Source organism: Phocoena sinus, chromosome 10 (assembly GCF_008692025.1).
Source record: "Phocoena sinus isolate mPhoSin1 chromosome 10, mPhoSin1.pri, whole genome shotgun sequence".
Lineage (NCBI taxonomy): Eukaryota > Metazoa > Chordata > Mammalia > Artiodactyla > Phocoenidae > Phocoena > Phocoena sinus.
Window position 1 is genome coordinate 16,073,011 of NC_045772.1, and position 22,828 is coordinate 16,095,838.

Sequence of the window (22,828 nt, forward strand, 5' to 3'; positions counted from 1 at the left end):
AGGAGTGTATACCGTTATCTCAGATTTGCAGTTATTAAAAAGCTTCTGTTTGCCAGGACAAACACTCTTGCTCAAATACAGTTTTTCCTCTCCTTTGGAATACTGTTTGGTATTGCTGCCGATTCTGTGATCTACAGGACCTTTGTTGGAGGTGCTAATCCTTTTTCACATGAGAGACTGAGAAATGTTCTTTCAGAGAAGTGATATATTGCCTTTTTTCCCCCTACATCAAAGGAGTCCACTTTTTCCTCCCTCATTGTGAATGGCAGCAAAAGTAAGAGGAAATCTGGAAATATAATAATTTGGTTTCCTGAGCAATGAAATGAAATTTAATTTGGGGAATTCCTTAGGCTGACAGATAATTTTTGTTGAAGGATTAAAAAATAAAACAAACAAACAAAAACCCCAACTGAGCAGGAAATCTGCTCACCCTTCTAATAAACGCACTAACCATCATAGAAAGCAAGGCTCAAGATAAAAGTGTTTGCCTTTGATGAGTTCCCTTCATATAGAACTTATGCCAAAGTTCAAGAGGCTTACAAAAGTTATTTTGATTTTAATAAGAATTCTAGTTCCAAACATGACTCCAATCAGCATTCTATGTGAATGTGTCTTCCTATCTTTAACTCTATCTATAAAGCTGTTCAAGGAAGAATGTGAAGAGAAAACATGAAGAACATTCCAGACCCATCTTTTCCCCTGTGGAGCATCATTATGCATCTATTATGTAAGTCATGGCTTCACTCTGAAGTACCTGGAAGTCTAGAACACTTGGGAAAGGAGATCAAGACTTTGGGGTTCTAATATTTTCCCACCACCACCCGAATTTAAAACAAAACTAAACTTTCCTTCCTTGGTAAACAAACATACAACAATTTCATAACTTTGGTGTACAGGTTATTACTAAATCATCTCACCTTTTCCAATATTTTGCATACTACTAAAGGATGAACTGTTCTCGAGATTCTTGACCAAAGGCCAGCTCCTTTGAGGGGGAGCTGATTCACTGCGCATTTACTGATGAGATGCGTGGCGGACCTCACAAAGACCCAAAGGACGAATGTACTTCATTAAAATTCTTTGAATTTCTCATTGGAAAACTATGTTGGAATTCCCTTATCTAAAAAGTGTGCTGTGAATGAATATTACCTGCTATTCAGGCTGGAGGAGTCTTCATGTTAATTGTGACACCCTCTTCCTTACAGAATACTTTCTCCTTCCTCCACGCTTGGCTCTCTCTGCTTGGTCCTCCTCCATTACCCAGGTCACAGAAAGTGATGCTGTTTACTGGGTCTGTCACATTTTTAACAGCTACTGATCAAACACTTTCACTTCTCCAGTGGGGCTTCTCTGTCTGATCGATTACATTCAAGCTTTGCTTAGTACACAGCACTGATGCTGATTCCCAACTACTTAGTACTGACTCTCCTGCCCCAGATCACCCACTTATTGTGGCCTCTTCAATCTTCTTGCTGAGCTTTTATAACATAGAACACATAGCTACCGCTGTTTAGCTTCCTCTTCACATTTATTTCATTTAGCTACTAATTATCCTACCACCTTTGAAGTGAACAGGCTTGAGCAGGAGAGACACTCATGTTCCGTGAAACTAAATTTTCAAGTCTCCTTTAATTGTTAGAAAGGATATTTTAAGAGGCATTAGGTACAGAAATGCCATCTACATAGTATGCATATACAAAAAGAATTCCTAATAACAGCTTTGTCAAAGTAAACTTTTAACAAAAGACAAAAATCAGGACATCTGCAGGGCCACATCTCTTTCTAAACACTGAGAATAACAAATTCAATGCTCTAAGTGGAAGGGGCAAAAAGAGATGGGCATAAGATGACCTACATCAGAACAATCTTTATATTTTCTCATAGAGAACACACGTGTGTCAGCTTGCAGATGTTACATATATATATATATATATATATATATATATGTGTAATTTCCAAACAATTCTATATTTCAAGAGTAAAATCTAAGTTCAACTAACTACTGCACTTATGCTGGTGTATATCTAGACCAAAACTGAAAGAAGTCACTGTAGGAGTCACGGTGAGACACGTGAAATTTTCATCAGCTCATTTCATGACAACCACAATAGCACAACCGACATTGTGGACTGTTCTCCGTTTCATTCACATTTTTACTTGCTGGCATCCAACTCTTTCAGGCCTCACCCAGCTCATCTTTGGGTCCCACGCTTAGGGCTGGGTTGCTGCACGGCTCCATACAGACGCCGCCAGCTGTGCCTGCTGCATGTGAATATTCCAAATCAGCTCCCCGCCGGCACTGTCCGAGCCACGCCCCTCAAGTACCCCTCCTCTTCTGGCTCTAACTATCACATCTAGCCAGATGAATCAGGAGAATGGGAAAAGTGGAGAACTCAAAAATTTACTTCCTCTTATTTATGCTCAAATTCTTGATAGATTTGGGATTTTAGCCAAAGCTACCAAGCCTGACCAGAGGGCCAATTAAAGAAGGGAGTGGGGACAGTGTTTTACAATGAGGTGATTTTAGAAAGACAGGAATACCTGAAAACACAGCTCTGTGTTAGGAGTATATCTTAATATGGGGGTTCTGCAGACATTTCTAAAACAAGGGATGTGAGGATACTGCTTCCCCTGGAGTGGTGGCAGGAGTGCTATGTGAAACTGCTTATCCAGGAAGAAAGGGAATTTTGTGTCTCATTAAGGAAATATTAGAATTAATATTTAAATTACTAATATTAAATATAATATTAAGAAATGTTAGAATTCTGTCCCAAGGAAAGGTTGTGTCTTTCCCAAGGGGAAATCTCAGGAAATATGGCAACCTTGGGGGCAGAGTGGTAATGGGATATCAAAAGAGAAAAAAAACACCTCAACTGGAATTAACAGAATGGGCAATGCACTTGGAATCAAAAATCTGGATTTGAATCCTGACTCTGCCAACACTAAGCTGTAGTAGGCAAGCAAGTTACTCACAACTCTCAATCTCCTATTCTGTATAGTAGAAATAACAATACCAACTAGAATTGTAAAGGTTAAAGGATGGAATATAGATGAAAATGCTTATAAACTATTAATACACAAAAGGTAAATACTATAAATGCAGGTGACTCCCAAATTTTATCTCTAGTCCTAACCTCTCCCTGGAGCTCCCAACTCTATACCCAAATGCCTACTCAATCTCTTCACTTGGAGTCTAATGGGCATCTCGAACCTGAGGGCCAAAATCTCAACCCCTGCCCTTGCCTAACTCCAAAATAACCATTCCTTCCCCAGTCCTCCCCTTCTTGGTAAATAGCCCTGCCAGTTGCTCAGGCCACAGAACTCACCCTCAGTTCCTGTCTTTTCCTTCTCCAACATCTCTGCCATCAGCAGGTCCTGCTGGCTCTAATTCCAGAACATATCCAGAATCCATCACTTCTCTCCAATTTTCCACTGCTACTGCCCTTGTCCAAGCCACTGTCCTCTCCTCCCTGGACCACTGCCACAGTCTCCCTGCTTCCCTCTCTGTTCCCCTCCAGTCTGCTCTCCATATGGAATCCAGGGTGATTTCTTAAAATAGTAATTAGATCTTGTCCTCCTTTGCTTACACTCACCACCCAACAGGCCTATTGGTTCCCAACATATTTAGTATGAAGTCCGAACTCCTTTCCTTTGGTCACAAGGCCCTGTAGTATGTGCCTCATCCTTTTTCTCACACTATCTCAAACCATGTTCCTCCTCAGGCACATGCCTGGCCAGACTGGCCTTATGTCTGTTCCCTGACTATGCCAAGCTCACTGATACCTCGGGGCTGTTGAACTTCACTCTCCCAGACCCTTGCTTCTCTGGCTCCTGTTCGTCCTCCAGGTCTCAGCTCAAATGTCGCTTTGTGCAAGAGGCCATCCCTGACCATCAATCCATAGTACACCCCCTCTCCCCGCAAACTAGTCACTCTTTCACACCAGCCTTCATCTGCAGCACTTATCACGATCTTAAATTATTGTTTGTGTTTTTATTAACTTCTTTTCCATCTGTTTCCCTCCCTAAGAAAACATAAACCCCAGGAAAGCAGAGACCCTGTCAGTATTTACCACTGTATTCCCAGTATCTAGAACAGTGCCTGGTACATAGTGAAAGCTCCAGAAATGGATCAATTAATTAATAATATAAGCACTTGAGATGATCCTCCATCATCTCAAGTTCAACAAGACACAGAGTTGCTTTGTGATCGGTGCCCTCATTTCCAGGCTTAAAACCAGTCACTGTGGCCTCCTTCCTCTCCTTGGCTCTCTTTATTCCTGTCGGTCAACACGTTGCACTGATTTGCTCTTTACTGCTGCTCCCCATTTTTTCTTTCACAAGGAAAAAAAATCTTCATCACAGCCTTCCAAGTCCAGACCCCACCCAGCCTGCCTTCCTTTCCTGCCCAGCCTGCAAGAGAAGACAGGGGACAGACCTACCAGCAGTTACCTTTACTGACTGCTGGCGGTGCTCCCTGCTTTACACACATCATTTTGTTTAATCCCAGTAACAACTCCTAGGAAACCGTCTCCATTTCAAAGGGATAAAATTGCTCACTTAGCGCTCAGGACCTCTACCTCTTTGCTATACTTTTTCTCAACCTGAAGGCTTTCTTTGAATGCTGAACAGAGGTGGCCATGAAGAAAAGGAGAAATGTGTCCATTCAGTAAGCCCACAAGGCAGGGCAGGGCTAACGGGTATACATTACAGGAAAGAGCACTCAGGCTCAATATAACCATCGGAACGGTGCCACCACAGAACGGCTGCCTCAGAAAGCAGCAAGGGCCCCCCTCCACAGCTCATGTGCAAAGTGGAAAACCATCTGCCAGAAATAATCTAAAAGAAATTCTTATACTGGGGAAGATGGATTTGGACTAGACTTCTAAAAGGTCTTTTTAAACTCTGAGATTTTGTCCCTATCTACAATAAGCTCTCAACTTCTCTCTCATGAATGGTCTTCACCATATAGTTTACTATTTAACTATATGTAATCCTTTGTATTCATCTTTTTGCCAACTCCTTAGGGGCATTAGCCAAGGGTTGAGTTTCCTTTCTACCTCCTAGAGAGCCCAACGCGGTTTTGAGCCCATGGCAGTGACTTAAATATGACCAAATAGATTTCTTTGGGCTGTCAAGGCAGATTCTCACTGAAGCCCAGGGTGCACATATGGGTGGCATATGCACTTAGCTATTTTGGTTGGAAAAGCTTCAGTGGGCTTGTGTGGCCAGTTGGCCAGTTGGACTGGGGAGCTATGAATCTAGGGTGATGAAAGCCCTAGTACCAGTCTGGATAAAGATGAGACATTCCATTTCTGATATTTACTAGGAAGAATAAGTTATACTAATTTGGGGAGGGAAGATTTTGTCTTGTTATACCTGTACATTTAAAATATTTAATTATTCCACAGACACATTGAGTGAATACCATATAATATGCAAAGTGCTGTGATGGGGGCTTGGGGGGGGTTAAATAAATTAGTAGGGCATGTTTCCTATCCTCGATAAATGTAAAATATACTTAAAGTTAGCAAACAAGGTATTCTCATATTTAACAACAACATATACAAATATTTTAAAACCACTGCTATTTTTGAATCTTTACAATTTATATATAAATGAAAAGAACTTGAAAAAATAGGCTTCTGCTACTGTCATGCCTCTGACTTCAGATGGGTGACATTCAAGGAAAGGATCAAAATGGTAGACCTTAGTTACAATAATAATCCAGGGAAAAGATAAGCTATTCTCAGATAATTAAGAGTTGACAAAATGTGGTTAATACTCTTCTGATAATTGTTAGCATTTATGTCATAATTCTGAGTGTGTGAACTTTAAACATTTTTAACTTAGTTTTAAATCTTAGAAATGATTAGAACAACCAAAAAAACAAACCAAAACAAGGTACCTTGGAGGCAAGGCTCTGGTCAGCAGACAAAAGGTTGGTGCTCTAAAAACCCTCCTCACCTTTTATTAAAATAATTTTAACTTCAGTTCTATAAACTGCAGAGAAAACAACCAGGCACACTAAGTATTCTTGTGTTGAAAATTCTCGAATAATGGACGTATGGATTTCCGGTAAACAGGGCAGATGAAACACATGTTTATCTCTACTCCTTCTCAAACTCCTTATCAAAACTCCTTCTCCAAACAGGAGAGTTGACAAAATTAAGGTATAAACCTATAAGGAAAAAGAATGGACAAGAGAGAATTTTGAAAGCTGATGAATAGAGGAAAGAACAGTAAGTGACTTGAAAGAAGGAGAAAAATAAACCTAAGTGCAGCAGAGGCACGAGGAGGTGAGCTGACTCAGCCCTCACAAAGCGCTGGCAAAAGGGGGATGAGGTGTGGGGCTGAGGGCAGCAGGACCGACTCAAAGGCCCCCATCCGTCAGCAGTTCCAGTGGGCTCTGCGTTAAAAATGTGTCTGGACTGATCCCTTCTCACCACTTCCCCCGCCACCAGGCTTTTCCCACTCACCACCTGGGCTCTTAAAACAGCCTTTTAACTGGTATCACTGCTCGTTCACTCGCCCTATCATATTTCTCATCTGCTCAGGCCCCTCCAGGGGCATCCCTCTCCCTCAGAGTAAAAGCCGAAGTTCACAGAGTGACCATCGAGGCCTCACCTCTGACTCCCTCTGCTCCGGCCACACTGGCCTCGTGGCCAGGCCTCGGGCACTCCAGGCTGGCTGCAGCCTCAGACCTTCCTTTTCCCTCCACTGCTCGTCCACCTGAGAGGGTCTGCTCCCTTACTGCTCTCAGGGCTTTCCTCAAAGTCATCTTTTCAATGAGGTGCTGCTCCTTGACCACTTTACCTAAAACTTCAGGACTAACCACTCCTGCCCCACATGCTTCCTATTCTGCTCCCCTATTTTTTTTTTTTTTTTTTCTTCTCAGCACTTAACATTATCTCTCTTGCCCACAAGAATGTAGGCCCCACAAGGGCTGGGATTTTGTCTGTTTTGTTTACTGCTTATCACCAGGGCCTAGAATAGTACCAGACACTTAGGAGATACTTAATAAACATCTGTAGAAACATATGTCTGTATAAGAAATCATCAGAACCCGAGTTTCTATTCTCCACCCCATACAGCCAAGAAACTACCCTTCTACCCCAAAACTTACCCGAGAAACTGAACCACAATGACCCATGATCCACAGGTAGCAATTACAGCAGAGGGTGGGGTGAGGGGCTGGCCTGATACAGAGGAATAAAGTGAAAGTCTGTGCACTGAACCAGGGGCTGCAGCCCCCAGCCACTATCTGGCTTCCAGAAGGTCAGCTGATAGCCTTAAGCACTGCACCCACCCTCATTCCCAGCTGCAACCTTCAGGCAGTAGCTAGAAAGATCCTACTATGTAGAAACTGAATGGTTCGCTGATCACCCTACAATGACAGCCACCAGTCAACAAGTTCTGTCCCTGGGACACAGAGCTTTCAAAGTTCAAGGAGGCAGCAGACATTAAAGGAAAGCTTCCAACCACAACAACCAGACCCTAAAACACATAGGAAGGAAAAAACCTCTCTAGAAACGGAGACAAAATTAGAAACAGAAGAAAAACGAAACAACCAAAAAAGTAAAGCTAAAAACTAAAAATATATACATATATACCTGTTGTTGTAAAAAGGAGGAGTACAAATTAAATTGTAATTAGAAATTAAAAATATAATAGGTAGGTTAAAAAAATCTGGAAAATAGGGGGGGACCTTGAAGATGGCGGAAGAGTAAGACGCGGAGATCGCCTTCCTCCCCACGGATACACCAGAAATACATCCACACGTGGAACAACTCCTACAGAACTCCTACTGAAGGCTGGCAGAAGACCTCAGACCTCCCAAAAGGCAAGAAACTCCCCACGTAACTGGGTAGGGCAAAAGAAAAAACAGAGACAAAAGAATAAGGACGGCACCTGCACCAGTGGGAGGGAGCTGTGAAGGAGGAAAAGTTTCCACACACTAGGAAGCCCCTCCGCGGGCGGAGACTGCGGGAGGCAGAGGGGGGAGTTTCGGGACCGCGGAGTAGTGCACAGCGACGGGTGCGGAGGGCAAAGCGGGGAGATTCCTGCACAGACGATCGGTGCTGACCGGCACTCACCAGCCCGAGTGGCTTGTCTGCTCACCCGCCGGGGCGGGCGGGGCTGCGAGCTGAGGCTCGGGTTTTGGTTTTGGACGGAGCTCAGGGAGAGGACTGGGGTTGGCGGCTTGAACATAGCCTGAAGGGGTTAGTGCACCACGACTAGCCGGGAGGGAGTTCGGGGAAAAGCCTGCACCGGCCGAAGAGGCAAGAGACTTTTTCTTCCCTCTTTGTTTCCTGGTGCGCGAGGAGAGGGGTTTAAGAGCGCTGCTTAAAGGAACTCCAGAGACGGGCGCGAGCCGCGGCTAAAAGCGCGAACCCCAGAGACGGGCGCGAGCCGCGGCTGAGGGCGCGAGCCCCCGAGACGGGCGCGAGCCGCGGCTGAAAGCGCAAACCCCAGAGACGGGCGCGAACCGCGGCTAAAACCGCGGACCCCAGAGACGGGCGGGAGACGCTAAGGCTGCTGCTGCCGCCACCAAGGGGCCTGTGTGCGAGCACAGGTCACTCTCCACACCCCTCTTCCGCGGAGCCTGTGCAGCCCGCCACTGCCAGGTTCCCGGGATCCAGGGACAACTTCCCCGGGAGTACGCACGGCGGGTCTCAGGCTGGTGCAACATCACGCCGGCCTCTGCCGCAACGTCACGCTGCCTCTGCAGCCGCAGGCCCGCCCAGCACGTAGTGCCCCTCCTACCCCCATCCCCCAACCCCCGGCCTGAGTGAGCCGGAGGCCCCGAATCAGCGGCTCCTTTAACCCCGTCCTGTCTGAGCGAAAAAACAGACGCCCTCCAGCGACCTACACGCAGAGGCAGGGCCAAATCCAAAGCTGAGCTCCTGTGAGCTGTGAGAACAAAGAAGAGAAAGGGAATTCTCTCCCAGCAGCCACAGAAGCAGCGGATTAAAGCTCCACAATCAACTTGATATACCCTGCATCTGTGGAATACCTGAATAGACAAGGAATGATCCCAAATTGAAGAGGTGGAATTTAGGAGCGAGATCTATGATTTTTTTCCCTTTTCCTCTTTTTGTGAATGTGTACGTGTATGCTTCTGTGTGAGATCCTGTCTGTATACTCTTGCTTCCACCATTTGTCCTAGGGCTCTATCCGTCCATGACTTTTTTTTTAAAAATTCTTTTTCTTAATAATTAAGTTTAATTGTAATAACTTTATTATACTTTACCTTCATTCTTTCTTTCTTTCCTTCCTTCCTTCCCTCCTTTAGACAACGAATCACCCCAAATTGAGGAGGTGGTCTCAGGGAGCAGGATTTATGATTTTTCCCCCTTTACCTCTTTTTGTGAAGGTGTATGTGTATGCTTCTGTGTAAGATTTTCTCTGTATAGCTTTGCTTCCAACATTTGTCCTAAGGTTCTATCCGTCCCTTTTTTTTTTTTTTTCTTTTTTTTTCTAAATATTTTTTAATTCAATAACTATATTATACTTTATTTTATTTTTACTGTATCATCTTTCTTTCTGTCTTTTTTCCTTCTTTCCCTCCTTCCTTCCTTCCTCCCTCCCTCCCTCCCTCCCTCCTTTCTTTCCTTCTTTGCTTCTTTCTTCCTTCCTTCCTTTCCTCCTTTCCTTCTTTCTTTACTCATACTTCTACTAATTCTCCCTACTTTTTCTCCCTTTTATTCTGAGCTGTGTGGATGAAAGGCTCTTGGTGCTCCAGCCAGGAGTCAGGGCTCTGCCTCTGAGGTAGGAGAGCCAACTTCAGGACACTGGTCAACAAGAGACCTCCCAGCTCCACATAATATTAAACGGTGGAAATATCCCAGAGACCTCCATCTTAACACCAGCACCCAGCTTCACTCAACGACCAGCAAGCCACAGTGCTGGACAACCTATGCCAAACAACTAGCAAAACAGGAACACAACCCCACCCATTAGCAGAGAGGCTGCCTAAAATCATAATAAGGCCACAGACACCCCAAAACACACCACCAGACGTGAACCTGCCCACTAGAGAGACAAGATCCAGCCTCATCCAGCACAACACAGGCACTAGTCCCCTCCACCAGGAAGCCTACACAACCCACTGAAACAACCTTAGCCACTGGAGACAGACATCAAAAACAACGGGAACTACGAAAGTGCAGCCTGCAAAAAGGAGACCCCAAACACAGTAAGATAAGCAAAATGAGAAGACAGAAAAACACACAGCAGATGAAGGAGCAAGATAAAAACCCACCAGACCTAACAAATGAAGAGGAAATAGGCAATCTACCTGAAAAAGAATTCAGAATAATGATAGTAAGGATGATCCGAAATCTTGGAAGTAGAATGGACAAAATGCAAGAAACAGTTAACAAGGACCTACAAGAACTAAAGATGAAACAAGCAACGATGAACAATGCAATAAATGAAATTAAAATCACTCTAGATAGGATCAATAGCAGAATAACTGAGGCAGAAGAACGGATAAGTGACCTGGAAGATAAAGTAGTGGAAATAACTACTGCAGAGCAGAATAAAGAAAAAAGAATGAAAAGAACTGAGGACAGTCTCAGAGACCTCTGGGACAACATGAAACGCACCAACATTCGAATTATAGGGGTTCCAGAAGAAGAAGAGAAAAAGAAAGGGACTGAGAAAATATTTGAAGAGATTATAGTTGAAAACTTCCCTAATATGGGAAAGGAAATAGTTAATCAAGGCCAGGAAGCACAGAGGGTCCCATACAGGATAAATACAAGGAGAAACACGCCAAGACACATATTAATCAAACTGTCAAAAATTAAATACAAAGAAAGCATATTAAAAGCAGCAAGGGAAAAACAACAAATAACACACAAGGGAATCCCCATAAGGTTAACAGCTGATCTCTCAGCAGAAACCCTACAAGCCAGAAGGGAGTGGCAGGACATACTGAAAGTGCTGAAGGAGAATAGCCTGCAACCAAGACTACTCTACCCAGCAAGGATCTCATTCACATTTGATGGAGAAATTAAAACCTTTACAGACAAGCAAAAGCTGAGAGAGTTCAGCACCACCAAACCAGCTTTACAACAAATGCTAAAGGAACTTCTCTAGACACGAAACACAAGAGAAGGAAATGACCTATAGTAGCGAACCCAAAACAATATATAAAATGGAAATAGGAACATACATATCGATAATTACCTTAAATGTAAATGGACTAAATGCTCCCACCAAAAGACACAGATTGGCTGAATGGATACAAAAACAAGACCCTTATATATGCTGTCTACAAGAGACCCACTTCAGAACTAGAGACACATACAGACTGAAAGTAAGGGGATGGAAAAAGATATTCCATGCAAATGGAAACCAAAAGAAAGCTGGAGTAGCAATTCTCATATCAGACAAAATAGACTTTAAAATAAGGACTATTAAAAGGGACAAAGAAGGACACTACATAATGATCAAGGGATCGATCCAAGAAGAAGATATAACAATTGTAAATATTTATGCACCCAACATAGGAGCACCTCAATACATAAGGCAAATACTAACAACCATAAAAGGGGAGATCGACAGTAACACATTCATAGTAGGGGACTTTAACACCCCACTTTCACCCATGGACAGATCATCCAAAATGAAAATAAATAAGGAAACACAAGCTTTAAATGATACATTAAACAAGATGGACTTAATTGATATTTATAGGACACTCCATCCAAAAACAACAGAATACACATTTTTCTCAAGTGCTCATGGAACATTCTCCAGGATAGATCATATCTTGGGTCACAAATCAAGCCTTGGTAAATTTAAGAAAACTGAAATTGTATCAAGTATCTTTTCCGACCACAACGCCATGAGACTAGATATCAATTACAGGAAAAGATCTTTAAAAAATACAAACACATGGAAGCTAAACAATACACTACTTAATAATGAAGTGATCACTGAAGAAATCAAAGAGGAAATAAAAAAATACCTAGAAACAAATGACAATGGAGACACAACGACCCAAAACCTATGGGATGCAGCAAAAGCAGTTCTAAGGGGGAAGTTTATAGCAATACAAGCCCACCTTAAGAAGCAGGAAACATCTCGAATAAACAACCTAACCTTGCACCTCAAGCAATTAGAGAAAGAAGAACAAAAAAACCCCAAAGCTAGCAGAAGGAAAGAAATCATAAAAATCAGATCAGAAATAAATGAAAAAGAAATGAAGGAAACAATAGCAAAGATCAATAAAACTAAAAGCTGGTTCTTTGAGAAGATAAACAAAATAGATAAACCACTAGCCAGACTCATCAAGAAAAAAAGGGAGAAGACTCAAATCAATAGAATTAGAAATGAAAAAGGAGAAGTAACAACTGACACTGCAGAAATAAAAAAAATCATGAGAGATTACTACAAGCAACTCTATGCCAATAAAATGGACAATCTGGAAGAAATGGACAAATTCTTAGAAATGCACAACCTGCCAAGACTGAATCAGGAAGAAATAGAAAATATGAACAGACCAATCACAAGCACTGAAATTGAAACTGTGATTAAAAACCTTCCAACAAACAAAAGCCCAGGACCAGATGGCTTCACAGGTGAATTCTATCAAATGTTTAGAGAAGAGCTAACACCTATCCTTCTCAAACTCTTCCAAAATATAGCAGAGGGAGGAACACTCCCAAATTCCTTCTACGAGGCCACCATCACCTTGATACCAAAACCAGACAAGGATGTCACAAAGAAAGAAAACTACAGGCCAATATCACTGATGAACATAGATGCAAAAATCCTCAACAAAATACTAGCAAACAGAATCCAACAGCACATTAAAAGGATCATACACCATGATCAAGTGGGGTTTATTCCAGGAATGCAAGGATTCTTCAATATACGCAAATCTATCAATGTGATAAACCATATTAACAAATTGAAGGAGAAAAACCATATGATCATCTCAATAGATGCAGAGAAAGCTTTCGACAAAATTCAACACCCATTTATGATAAAAACCCTCCAGAAAGTAGGCATAGAGGGAACTTTCCTAAACATAATAAAAGCCATATATGACAAGCCCACAGCAAACATCATCCTCAATGGTGAAAAACTGAAAGCATTTCCACTAAGATCAGGAACAAGACAAGGTTGCCCACTCTCACCACTCTTATTCAACATAGTTTTGGAAGTTTTAGCCACAGCAATCAGAGAAGAAAAGGAAATAAAAGGAATCCAAATCGGAAAAGAAGAAGTAAAGCTGTCACTGTTTGCAGATGACATGATACTATACATAGAGAATCCTAAAGATGCTACCAGAAAACTACTAGAGCTAATCAATGAATTTGGTAAAGTAGCAGGATACAAAATTAATGCACAGAAATCTCTGGCATTCCTATATACTAATGATGAAAAATCTGAAAGTGAAATCAAGAAAACACTCCCATTTACCATTGCAACAAAAAGAATAAAATATCTAGGAATAAACCTACCTAAGGATACGAAAGACCTGTATGCAGAAAATTATAAGACACTGATGAAAGAAATTAAAGATGATACAAATAGATGGAGAGATATACCATGTTCTTGGATGGGAAGAATCAACATTGTGAAAATGACTCTACTACCCAAAGCAATCTACAGATTCAATGCAATCCCTATCAAACTACCACTGGCATTTTTCACAGAACTAGAACAAAAAATTTCGCAATTTGTATGGAAACACAAAAGACCCCGAATAGCCAAAGCAATCTTGAGAATGAAAAAAGGAGCTGGAGGAATAAGGCTCCCTGACTTCAGACTATATTACAAAGCAACAGTAATCAAGACAGTATGGTACTGGCACAAAAACAGAAAGATAGATCAGTGGTACAGGATAGAAAGCCCAGAGATAAACCCACGCACATACGGACACCTTATCTTTGATAAAGGAGGCAGGAATGTACAGTGGAGAAAGGACAGCCTCTTCAATAAATGGTGCTGGGAAAACTGGACAGGTACATGTAAAAGTATGAGATTAGATCACTCCCTAACACCATACACAAAAATAAGCTCAAAATGGATTAAAGACCTAAATGTAAGGCCAGAAACTATCAAACTCTTAGAAGAAAACATAGGAAGAACACTCTATGACATAAATCACAGCAAGATCCTTTCTGACCCACCTCCTAGAGTAATGGAAATAAAAACAAAAATAAACAAATGGGACCTAATGAAACTTCAAAGCTTTTGCACAGCAAAGGAAACCATAACCAAGACCAAAAGACAACCCTCAGAATGGGAGAAAACATTTGCAAATGAAGCAACTGACAAAGGATTAATCTCCAAAATTTACAAGCAGCTCATGCAGCTCAATAACAAAAAAACAAACAACCCCATCCAAAAATGGGCAGAAGACCTAAATAGACATTTCTCCAAAGAAGATATACAGAATGCCAACAAACACATGAAAGAATGCTCAACATCATTAATCATTAGAGAAATGCAAATCAAAACTACAATGAGATATCATCTCACACCAGTCAGAATGGCCATCATCAAAAAATCTAGAAACAATAAATGCTGGAGAGGGTGTGGAGAAAAGGGGACACTCTTGCACTGCTGGTGGGAATGTGAATTGGTTCAGCCACTGTGGAGAACAGTATGGAGGTTCCTTAAAAAACTACAGATAGAATTACCATATGACCCAGCAATCCCACTACTTGGCATATACCCTGAGAAAACCAAAATTCAAAAAGAGTCATGTACCAAAATGTTCATTGCAGCTCTATTTACAATAGCCAGGACACGGAAACAACCTAAGCGCCCATCATCGGATGAATGGATAAAGAAGATGTGGCACATATACACAATGGAATATTACTCAGCCTTAAAAAGAAATGAAATTGAGCTATTTGTAATGAGATGGATAGACCTAGAGTCTGTCATACAGAGTGAAGTAAGTCAGAAAGAAAAAGACAAATACCGTATGCTAACACATATATATGGAATTTAAGGGAAAAAAATGTCATGAAGAACCTAGGGGTAAGATAGGAATAAAGACGCAGACCTACTGGAGAACGGACTTGAGGGTATGGGGAGGGGGAGGGGTGAGTTTTGATAGGGCGAGAGAGAGTCATGGACATATACACACTAACAAACGTAGTAAGGTAGATAGCTGGGGGGAAGCAGCCGCAAGGCACAGGGATATTAGCTCGGTGCTTTGTGACAGCCTGGAAGGGTGGGATGGGGAGAGTGGGAGGGAGGGAGACGCAAGAGGGAAGACATATGGGAACATATGTATATGTATAGCTGATTCACTTTGTTATAAAGCAGAAACTAACACACCATTGTAAAGCAATTATACCCCAATAAAGATGTTTAAAAAAAAAAAAAAATCTGGAAAATAAAATCGATTAAATCTCCTAGAAAGAAAAATAAGAGAAAAGAATGGAGAGTGGGGGGAGAAAAGGTAAGAAAACTAGAGCATCAATCTGGAAGATCCAATATCTAACTAAAAGGAAACCCAGAAAGGACATAGAGAAAATGATGAAGAAGAAATTACTAACAAGAAATATAAGAAAATGTCCAAGAATTGAAGGAACTCGAACTTCCAGAATAAGAGGGTGCCTGATTTCCAAGGGCAAGGAATGAAAAAAGGGTCTATGGAATTTCAGAATTCAAGACAAGAAGAAGATAGTAAAAGCTTCCAGAGAGCAGGGTGGGGTGAGGAAAGAGAGAAGGATGGAAGGAGGAAAACAGAGAGAAACAGAGCATACACACATCGATCGGGAAGAATGACATTACAATTCAGATAAGTAGCATGGAATCCAGACGATAATGTAGCAATGCGATCAAAATCCTTAGGGAGAAGAATTTTAAAATCTAGAATTCTATATTCAACCAAAGTATACATCAGGTATGATGACAGAACATGTTCAGACATACATGAGCTCAAAAAATTTACTTTCCATGCACACTTTCTTGGCAACGTAACGGACGGACTATCCCACTATGGGGGTGGGGGTGGGCTGGAGAGAAAAGTGACATGGGAAGAGCCAAGAAACAGGGGCTCAAATGGGAATTTCATAAATGACTACCATTCAGCAGACTTAGAGTGCGTTGTGGACTGTGTGCCCGAAAATTCATATGTTGGAGTCCTAACTCCTGGAGTACCTCAGAACGTGACGCTATTGGGAGACAGGGTCTTTAAAGAGGCAATCAGGTTAAAATGAGGTCATTAGGGTGGGCCCTAATCCAGGATGACTAATGTCCTTATAAAAAGGGGAAATGTGGATACAGACATGTACAGAGGGAAGATGATGTGAAGACACAGAAGAAGACAGCCATCCATCTACAAGCCAAGGAGAGAGCCCTTAAAAGAAAGCAACCCTGATGACACCTTGATCTTACATTTCTGGCCTCCAGAACTGAGAGACAATAAATTTCTATTGTGTAAGCCACCCAGTCTGTGGCATTTTATTTTGACAGTCCTAGCAAACTAACACAGAGTGCTTCCCAACCTTTTTGGAAAACATTTTAGGGCACACAAGATGAGCTGCTCAGGGCCTTGGCTGCCCCAGGCTCTGCTCTGCATTCCTGAGGGTTACAAGGATTAATCTCTCAGTCCACCTATTACGAGTCTTAAAACGTTGGCTGGGAAGGTCTGGCTCAGAGTATATAACCACCACAGTTTGGAGGAGGAAGAGTCAGAGTGCTATAAAAGAAATCATCTGGGGAAAAAATGATTCTAACAGACTACTGATCACGTGGAAGACTGTGCGGAGAGGCTGTTGATGGTATAGAAGAATGGTAAGGAGAATAAAGAAAATAAAGCAAAAATTTTAAATGAGATAATTATTAACTTCTGAAAAAATAAAGTTACATAGCAAAGGAAATATACCCAACAATTACTTGGTTTGGGAATGAACAATATTTATGTAGTCAAATTATACAATCTAAATAATTAAGTAACTCAAAATTATGATAAATCTATGCAGGGAATGGAGCTTGGGAGCAGGAAAGAGAGGTAGCAAAGTGCTCGGTCCTCCTACCTGTCACAGTGGGAGATCAGCAGGTGACATCTAAAATGGATGAATGAATATAGGGCTGCTTAAGAATATTATTTAGAAATACAAAGATGAAGATGAGACGAAACTGCTTCTAGGAAGCAGAATTGGAGGAAAGGCAAGGACTTACGTTTTTTAGTACAAGCCACCCTTTTTTGTACTATTTGACTTTTTTAAGCCATGTGCATTTATTATTTAATAAAAAAATTATACTTAAAGGAAATAAAAATTATGTTCAGTTAAGCGTCCTATGTTATTCCTCCCATTACTCTGTTAAAGTTTACATTACCTATTTTTTTGTTTGTTTGCTTTTTTTTCCCCCCAATCTTTTCAATAAATCTAATGAAGCTGTAAGAGAAGGGAATATCAAGGGAATCTAGGCTAATCAGAAGGTTTTACCCTTGGATTAAAAGCCATCTGGAAAAGGAAAACTAGCAAGATAAACTCCTCACTACAAGTGAAAGGTCATCGAGACCCAGGAGGACTTTTTTCAGTTTCATATAGTGATGTACTAGTCAAAGCCCCCTAAGAGTGAACAGACCTTTAAAATCTGCTATGTTTCAGATCACTGCAAGTTGGAAACCACTTCTGTCAATGAACATTATCCATAACTGTTTGCAAAAATGCAACAGCACAAAGACTTGTTGACATTTTACCTAGCGGTCTGCATTCACAGGAACTTACTGATCAAGTGTGGTTTTCATTTTCAAAAGTAGCACGTTGATTCTACTGTAACATATATACACTTATATATAATACACAGATTAAAACCTGGGTAAAATCAATCCAACAAGAGTGGGGAATCTCTTCCTTTTCACTTTCCCCCTACCTTCAATTCATTCATATATTTAACCGTTAGCAACTACCTACTAAGTATCTACTATGTGAAAGGCTCTTATGAGAATATAAAGACAGGGTCCCTGTCCTCAAGAAGTTTAGTGGAGTGAGAACACAGTGGATAATCACTGAAATGTACTCCAGCCTTCAACTCTTTACACAATACTCTGATGGAGTAATGCACAGGGATTTGGGCTTCAAGTTTGCAAACTGATTCAGAGTGGAGATGTCCTCTTATGGTGTGCATTCTTGTAAAGCTTCCATTGCCAACATTTCACAAGGGAAGTATCAAGCTTTGCTCTTGTCTAGGTAATAGGTCAAGTAAAATAGAGGCTGTTAACAAGGCCACGGCTACCCCAGAAAGACTCAGGAGTGTATCCCAGAAATTGTCAAGACCAAGAGAGAAGGAGAAACAGTCTCAATATAGAGAATTTGACTTTCACTAGTAAGCAGCGGAAAATACGAGAACCTCAAGATATGTTTAAAAACACTCAAAAGTTAAGAATTAGCATCTTAGGAAACTGTATGAAGTAGAGGTGTCAAATTCACATTTATAGATGGAACCAATTCTTTCTTACAAAATATTGATAGGCTGAAATAATCTTGTGTCTGTTAACTGAACTAACAAACGCTTCTGATGAAATAGTATCTTAGTCTGAAACGGTTTCATTGATGGAATGACAACTAAGGCTAGATTCATTTGACCAAACGAATTGTAATATTTGATATACTTGCTTGGCAAATAAACAGTCAAAATCATCAAGAATACAATGTATAATTATCCTCAAACCAATCAATTAAAAACAGGAAGATACCATACCAGCAATTTATAAGCAAAGGTGAGGTTCAAAGTTGAAGAGTGAATGAATAACAGCCAATATTAATGATCATTGCTCTCACTTCTTGAGCACTTACTATGTGTCAGGCACAATCCTAACTGCTTAACAGTCAGGGCAGCATAGTAGTTAGTTAAGAGCATGGACTCTGAAGCCAGGCTGCTAGGGTTTAGAAACGAGTTCTGCCACCAGCTGGGGACCTTGGGCAAGCGGCTAACCTTTCTGTGCCTCTGCTTCCTCATCTATGATAGAATGCAGATCATAACAGCACCTACCTCCTGGGATTGTGTAAAAAACAAATGAGTTAGGAAATACAATGTGCTGGAGACACTGCCACACACACAGTTAGGGCTACAAAAGTGTTAGCTGCTGTTGCTGTTCTTAAAACTAGTAAGTGGCAGACAGAGAAAAAATTCAAACCCAGGACAAACTTAAATACTAGGTATATATTGACTAAAAGAGACCTTACTGATAATGAGTTAATCAATAGTGACACAGTGCACACATTTCTTGAAGATAAAAAAACAAAACAAAACAAAACAAAAAACGAATGAAAACCCAGCATTAACCACCAACGGAAAGAGTGAGGCTCGCCAGTGGGATGAGCCGGAGAAGCAGCGTGTAGAAGGATCACTATGCGGTGGGCACAGCATTGCCCTGGAGGCGGGAGATCAGGGTCCTAACACCAGCTCAGTGACCAGCTGCGCAGCCTTGACTGGCTGCTTACCAAGCGGAGTGTGAACTTCCTCATTTGTTAAATAAAGGGGCAGATGAAGGTGTCTTGTGGTGCTGGCGTCCTATGATACTATGCCCCAACAGAACATAGAGTATTTGAAATATATACCTTTCATAAAAAATAGGTATTACTATTTATTTCTGAACAGCCACTTGTACTTTAGTAGGTACATCATCTAGAATGTATTTATAATTATAATTTTGGTCCAAGCAGTTGTAGAATGAAATAAATAGCATAGAGAAGCAAAACTATGGTATATTTTTAAATGCCATTAAAATATAAACAGGTTAATCTGAGAAATAAAACGAGAATACTTCTGATAACACAGTAATAATTTTTCAAACATACTAAATTTTTCTAATGAGCAGAGTTATAAAGTAGTTCTTATAGAAAGTGGTTAATAAATACTTTACTATAGTTATATAAAAAAGTTGAGGAATGAAACAACTTACCTTTTTGCCCATGACGACTGCTGAATTTGTCTCCAATTTCTGGACGCCTTGTCTGTCTCAGCAGCATTTTGATCAGAAAAGCATCTTCGGCATTCGAAGATATCATCACTTTTTCAATATATGAATCCGTTGCCCCTTTGTAGCTAATATTAAGAGGAAGTCACTAAAGCAGAGTTTTCAAACTGCCCTTTGTGAACCTATCACCCTGGCCATATTTTATGTAATACCTATCACGGAATATTTTGACATTCCCATTTTGGGCTCCGAAAAAATGACTTTCATTTTTCAATAATAAATTCAAATGTGACAATTTCCCTTGTACAGTCCTAGTTTAAAATGGCTAACATTTATTATGAGGCAGGCATAATGCAGTTTAATCTTCACCACACATACTATTCACACGTTGTTATTCCTTTACAGGAAATAAGGAATAAGGAAAACTTATAGGAAAACCGATGTTAAGAGAGGTTAATAAGCACTTGTCCAGGACACATGCCTCATACAAAGCAGACTTGGGATTTGAGCTGGAACCTGTTACTCAACTCCAAATTATTAACCACTTTTTAAATATTACTTTTATCTACTCAGCTCTCCCATCGTCAATTTTTTCACACACTTCACCTCTTATCTGTTTTTCATACCATTATTCAGAGTCTACTCTGTGTCAGATCCTTATAGGCTCTGGACATACAAAGATTAAATAGACATGGTTCCTGCCCCAAAGAAACACACAACCAATAAAGGAAGAGAGAAAGGTAAGTGCAAGAAGGTTATCAGTGGTATGGGGAAGAGGAAAGGCCCAAGGAAGATGACAGTCAGTCCTACCAGGGGCTGGGGATGACAGTGGTAGCAGGGAGGGGCAGGCTATCAAGGACTGCTTCCCAGAGGAGGGGACCCTACAGCTGAGTCCTGACCAGGGGGAACGAAATTCCAGGCAGAGGGAGCAGCATGAGTAAATGCACTGAAGTCAGATGGAACATTTGGAGAATAAGAGACAATTTACTAGAAATATGGGGGCCAATGTGCAAAAGGGTAAGGCTAGAGACGTATGCCAAGGGTCATGGACAGTCGTGTATGTATTACTATTTCATTTGGCCTTTATCCTACAGACAACACTGTCACTGAGAGTTTTACTCAATCTACTCAAGTTTTATTCTAGTTGCTCAATAGAGTAACATGAAGAGATGAGTAATTTAGGGGAAAAAAATTACTCTGGCAGTAACAGAGACAGCCTGAGAGATGTGGGGAGGTAGAAGACTGGAGGCGGGTAAGTGGTCACCAATAACTACGAGTCCGGCAGGAGAGGAGGGCCAAACTCAGACAGCTACAGCTGTCATCGGTGGATTAGAGAACTGCTAAGGAGAGAGAACTCACAGGATTTACCAAATAAAGGTTTGTAATGGAAAGGAGTCAGGATGGCAGTGCCACTCACCAAGGGAGGGACCCAGAAGGAGCATGTCTGAGGCTGGGGCAGGCGAGGGGAGAAAGATGGTTTGGATCTGGGTCTGGGGCCCCTGCTGTCCAGGTGCTGGTATGGAGCTGAAACTGGGCAGATGTCTATCTGGGAGTCACCAGCCAAAAGTAGCTAACTTCCAATTTCCTCTATTCCTTCTTTTTAAAAACCTTTCAATGTATTTCCAATACATACGTGATGGGCACATCTTTGTACTGCGGCTGCTGGGGCACATTACTTCCTTCCAAGGGAATCTGAGTCACTGTGGGCATGGACTTATTTACAAGCACTTGCTTGTTTTCTACTTTCTCACCTAAGAAAGAGAGAAGGGTGTTAGACAAATCACTATCATCTGTGTGGAACGCAAAGATTATTGGTGCATAAAACCATGTGGTTAGACTTGGTGCATGAAATCCAGACATGGAAGAAAAAAGAGTCCACACGGTGGGAACTAGAGTTCAACAGGGCTTGTCTGTAATTTTGCAAGCCCATTTGAAAAACCCATAGATTAAGATCATACTGTGTATAAAATTAAGAAACTCATTTAGGAGACCATATTAATGGGAGAAAATTCATGTCAATAGGTAGCAATTTAAAATACCTCCTTGAGTGTTAGAACAGGTTTGGGCCACTTACTAGTTATTTCAACCAGTAATAAGTCACCACCAACCTAACCTGGACAATGAGAAAATACAAATATTTCTTTGATTTTCCTGCTATTCTCACCTTTGCTTGGTACCTGTTCATGGTAAGCTCAAAGACCAACTACTACACTACTGTCACTGCGCTTATTTTCCCTGCCACAGCACCCAGGTTTAAGAGTACAAAGGCAGCAAGAGGGAGGGGAAGCCATGTACCACGTGGCTCGGGGCACCACGGCGGATGCAGCATCACCGCCCAGCACTCACCCCCTGGGCAGCATCCGTGGGCAGGGCTGTGTGGACTTCCTCTCGTAGCCACCTTTCCAACCCAGCCCCCCTTCTCGCCACCTCCCCGCAGCTCCTGTCGCCTAGCAGCCTCAAGAGCTCTCATTTGGCCCCCTCTATCTTTGCTCCCTTCTACTTTCTTCTCCACACTGCGCCCTGCCCCTCCCCCCCATCCCCATAGGCACACTGGCCTTCCTCTGGGTCCTTTAGTGAGCGAGCTGCAGGATACCTGCACAAGCCCTTCCCATGCCTAGACATCCCCCCCTTCCGCTTCACTGGTTAACTCTACTTATCCTGCAGCTGCTGGTCACCTCCCCGGGGAAGGCTACCTCGACCTTCCTGACTAGGTCAAATACTCTTGCCATAAAATTGCCCCATAGCTCCTTATATGATTCCTTAACCTGGTTGTAATTTGACCTATGTTTGTGTGCGATCCTTTGATCAACGTTAGTCTCCCACACTAGCCTACAAGACTCATCGGGGCAGGGGCTGTGGGTTGTATCAACAAAATTCATCACAGGTTTATAAGTACAACAGAGTCACAATTTTTAGTGA

The 22,828-nt window shown here is 41.6% G+C and overlaps 1 protein-coding gene across 2 annotated transcripts in view; it reads right to left on the reverse strand.

Moving 5' to 3' along the window:
• Positions 1-22,828, reverse strand: part of POLR3B (RNA polymerase III subunit B) — a 130,650-nt gene that overhangs the window by 21,852 nt on the left and 85,970 nt on the right. For both annotated transcript variants that reach the window (XM_032646258.1, XM_032646257.1), the window contains exons 22-23: positions 21,543-21,660; positions 19,895-20,037 (exon numbers count right to left, since the gene is read on the reverse strand). In XM_032646258.1, the coding sequence (XP_032502149.1) occupies positions 19,895-20,037; positions 21,543-21,660 (261 nt within the window). The remainder of the gene's footprint in view (positions 1-19,894; positions 20,038-21,542; positions 21,661-22,828) is intronic.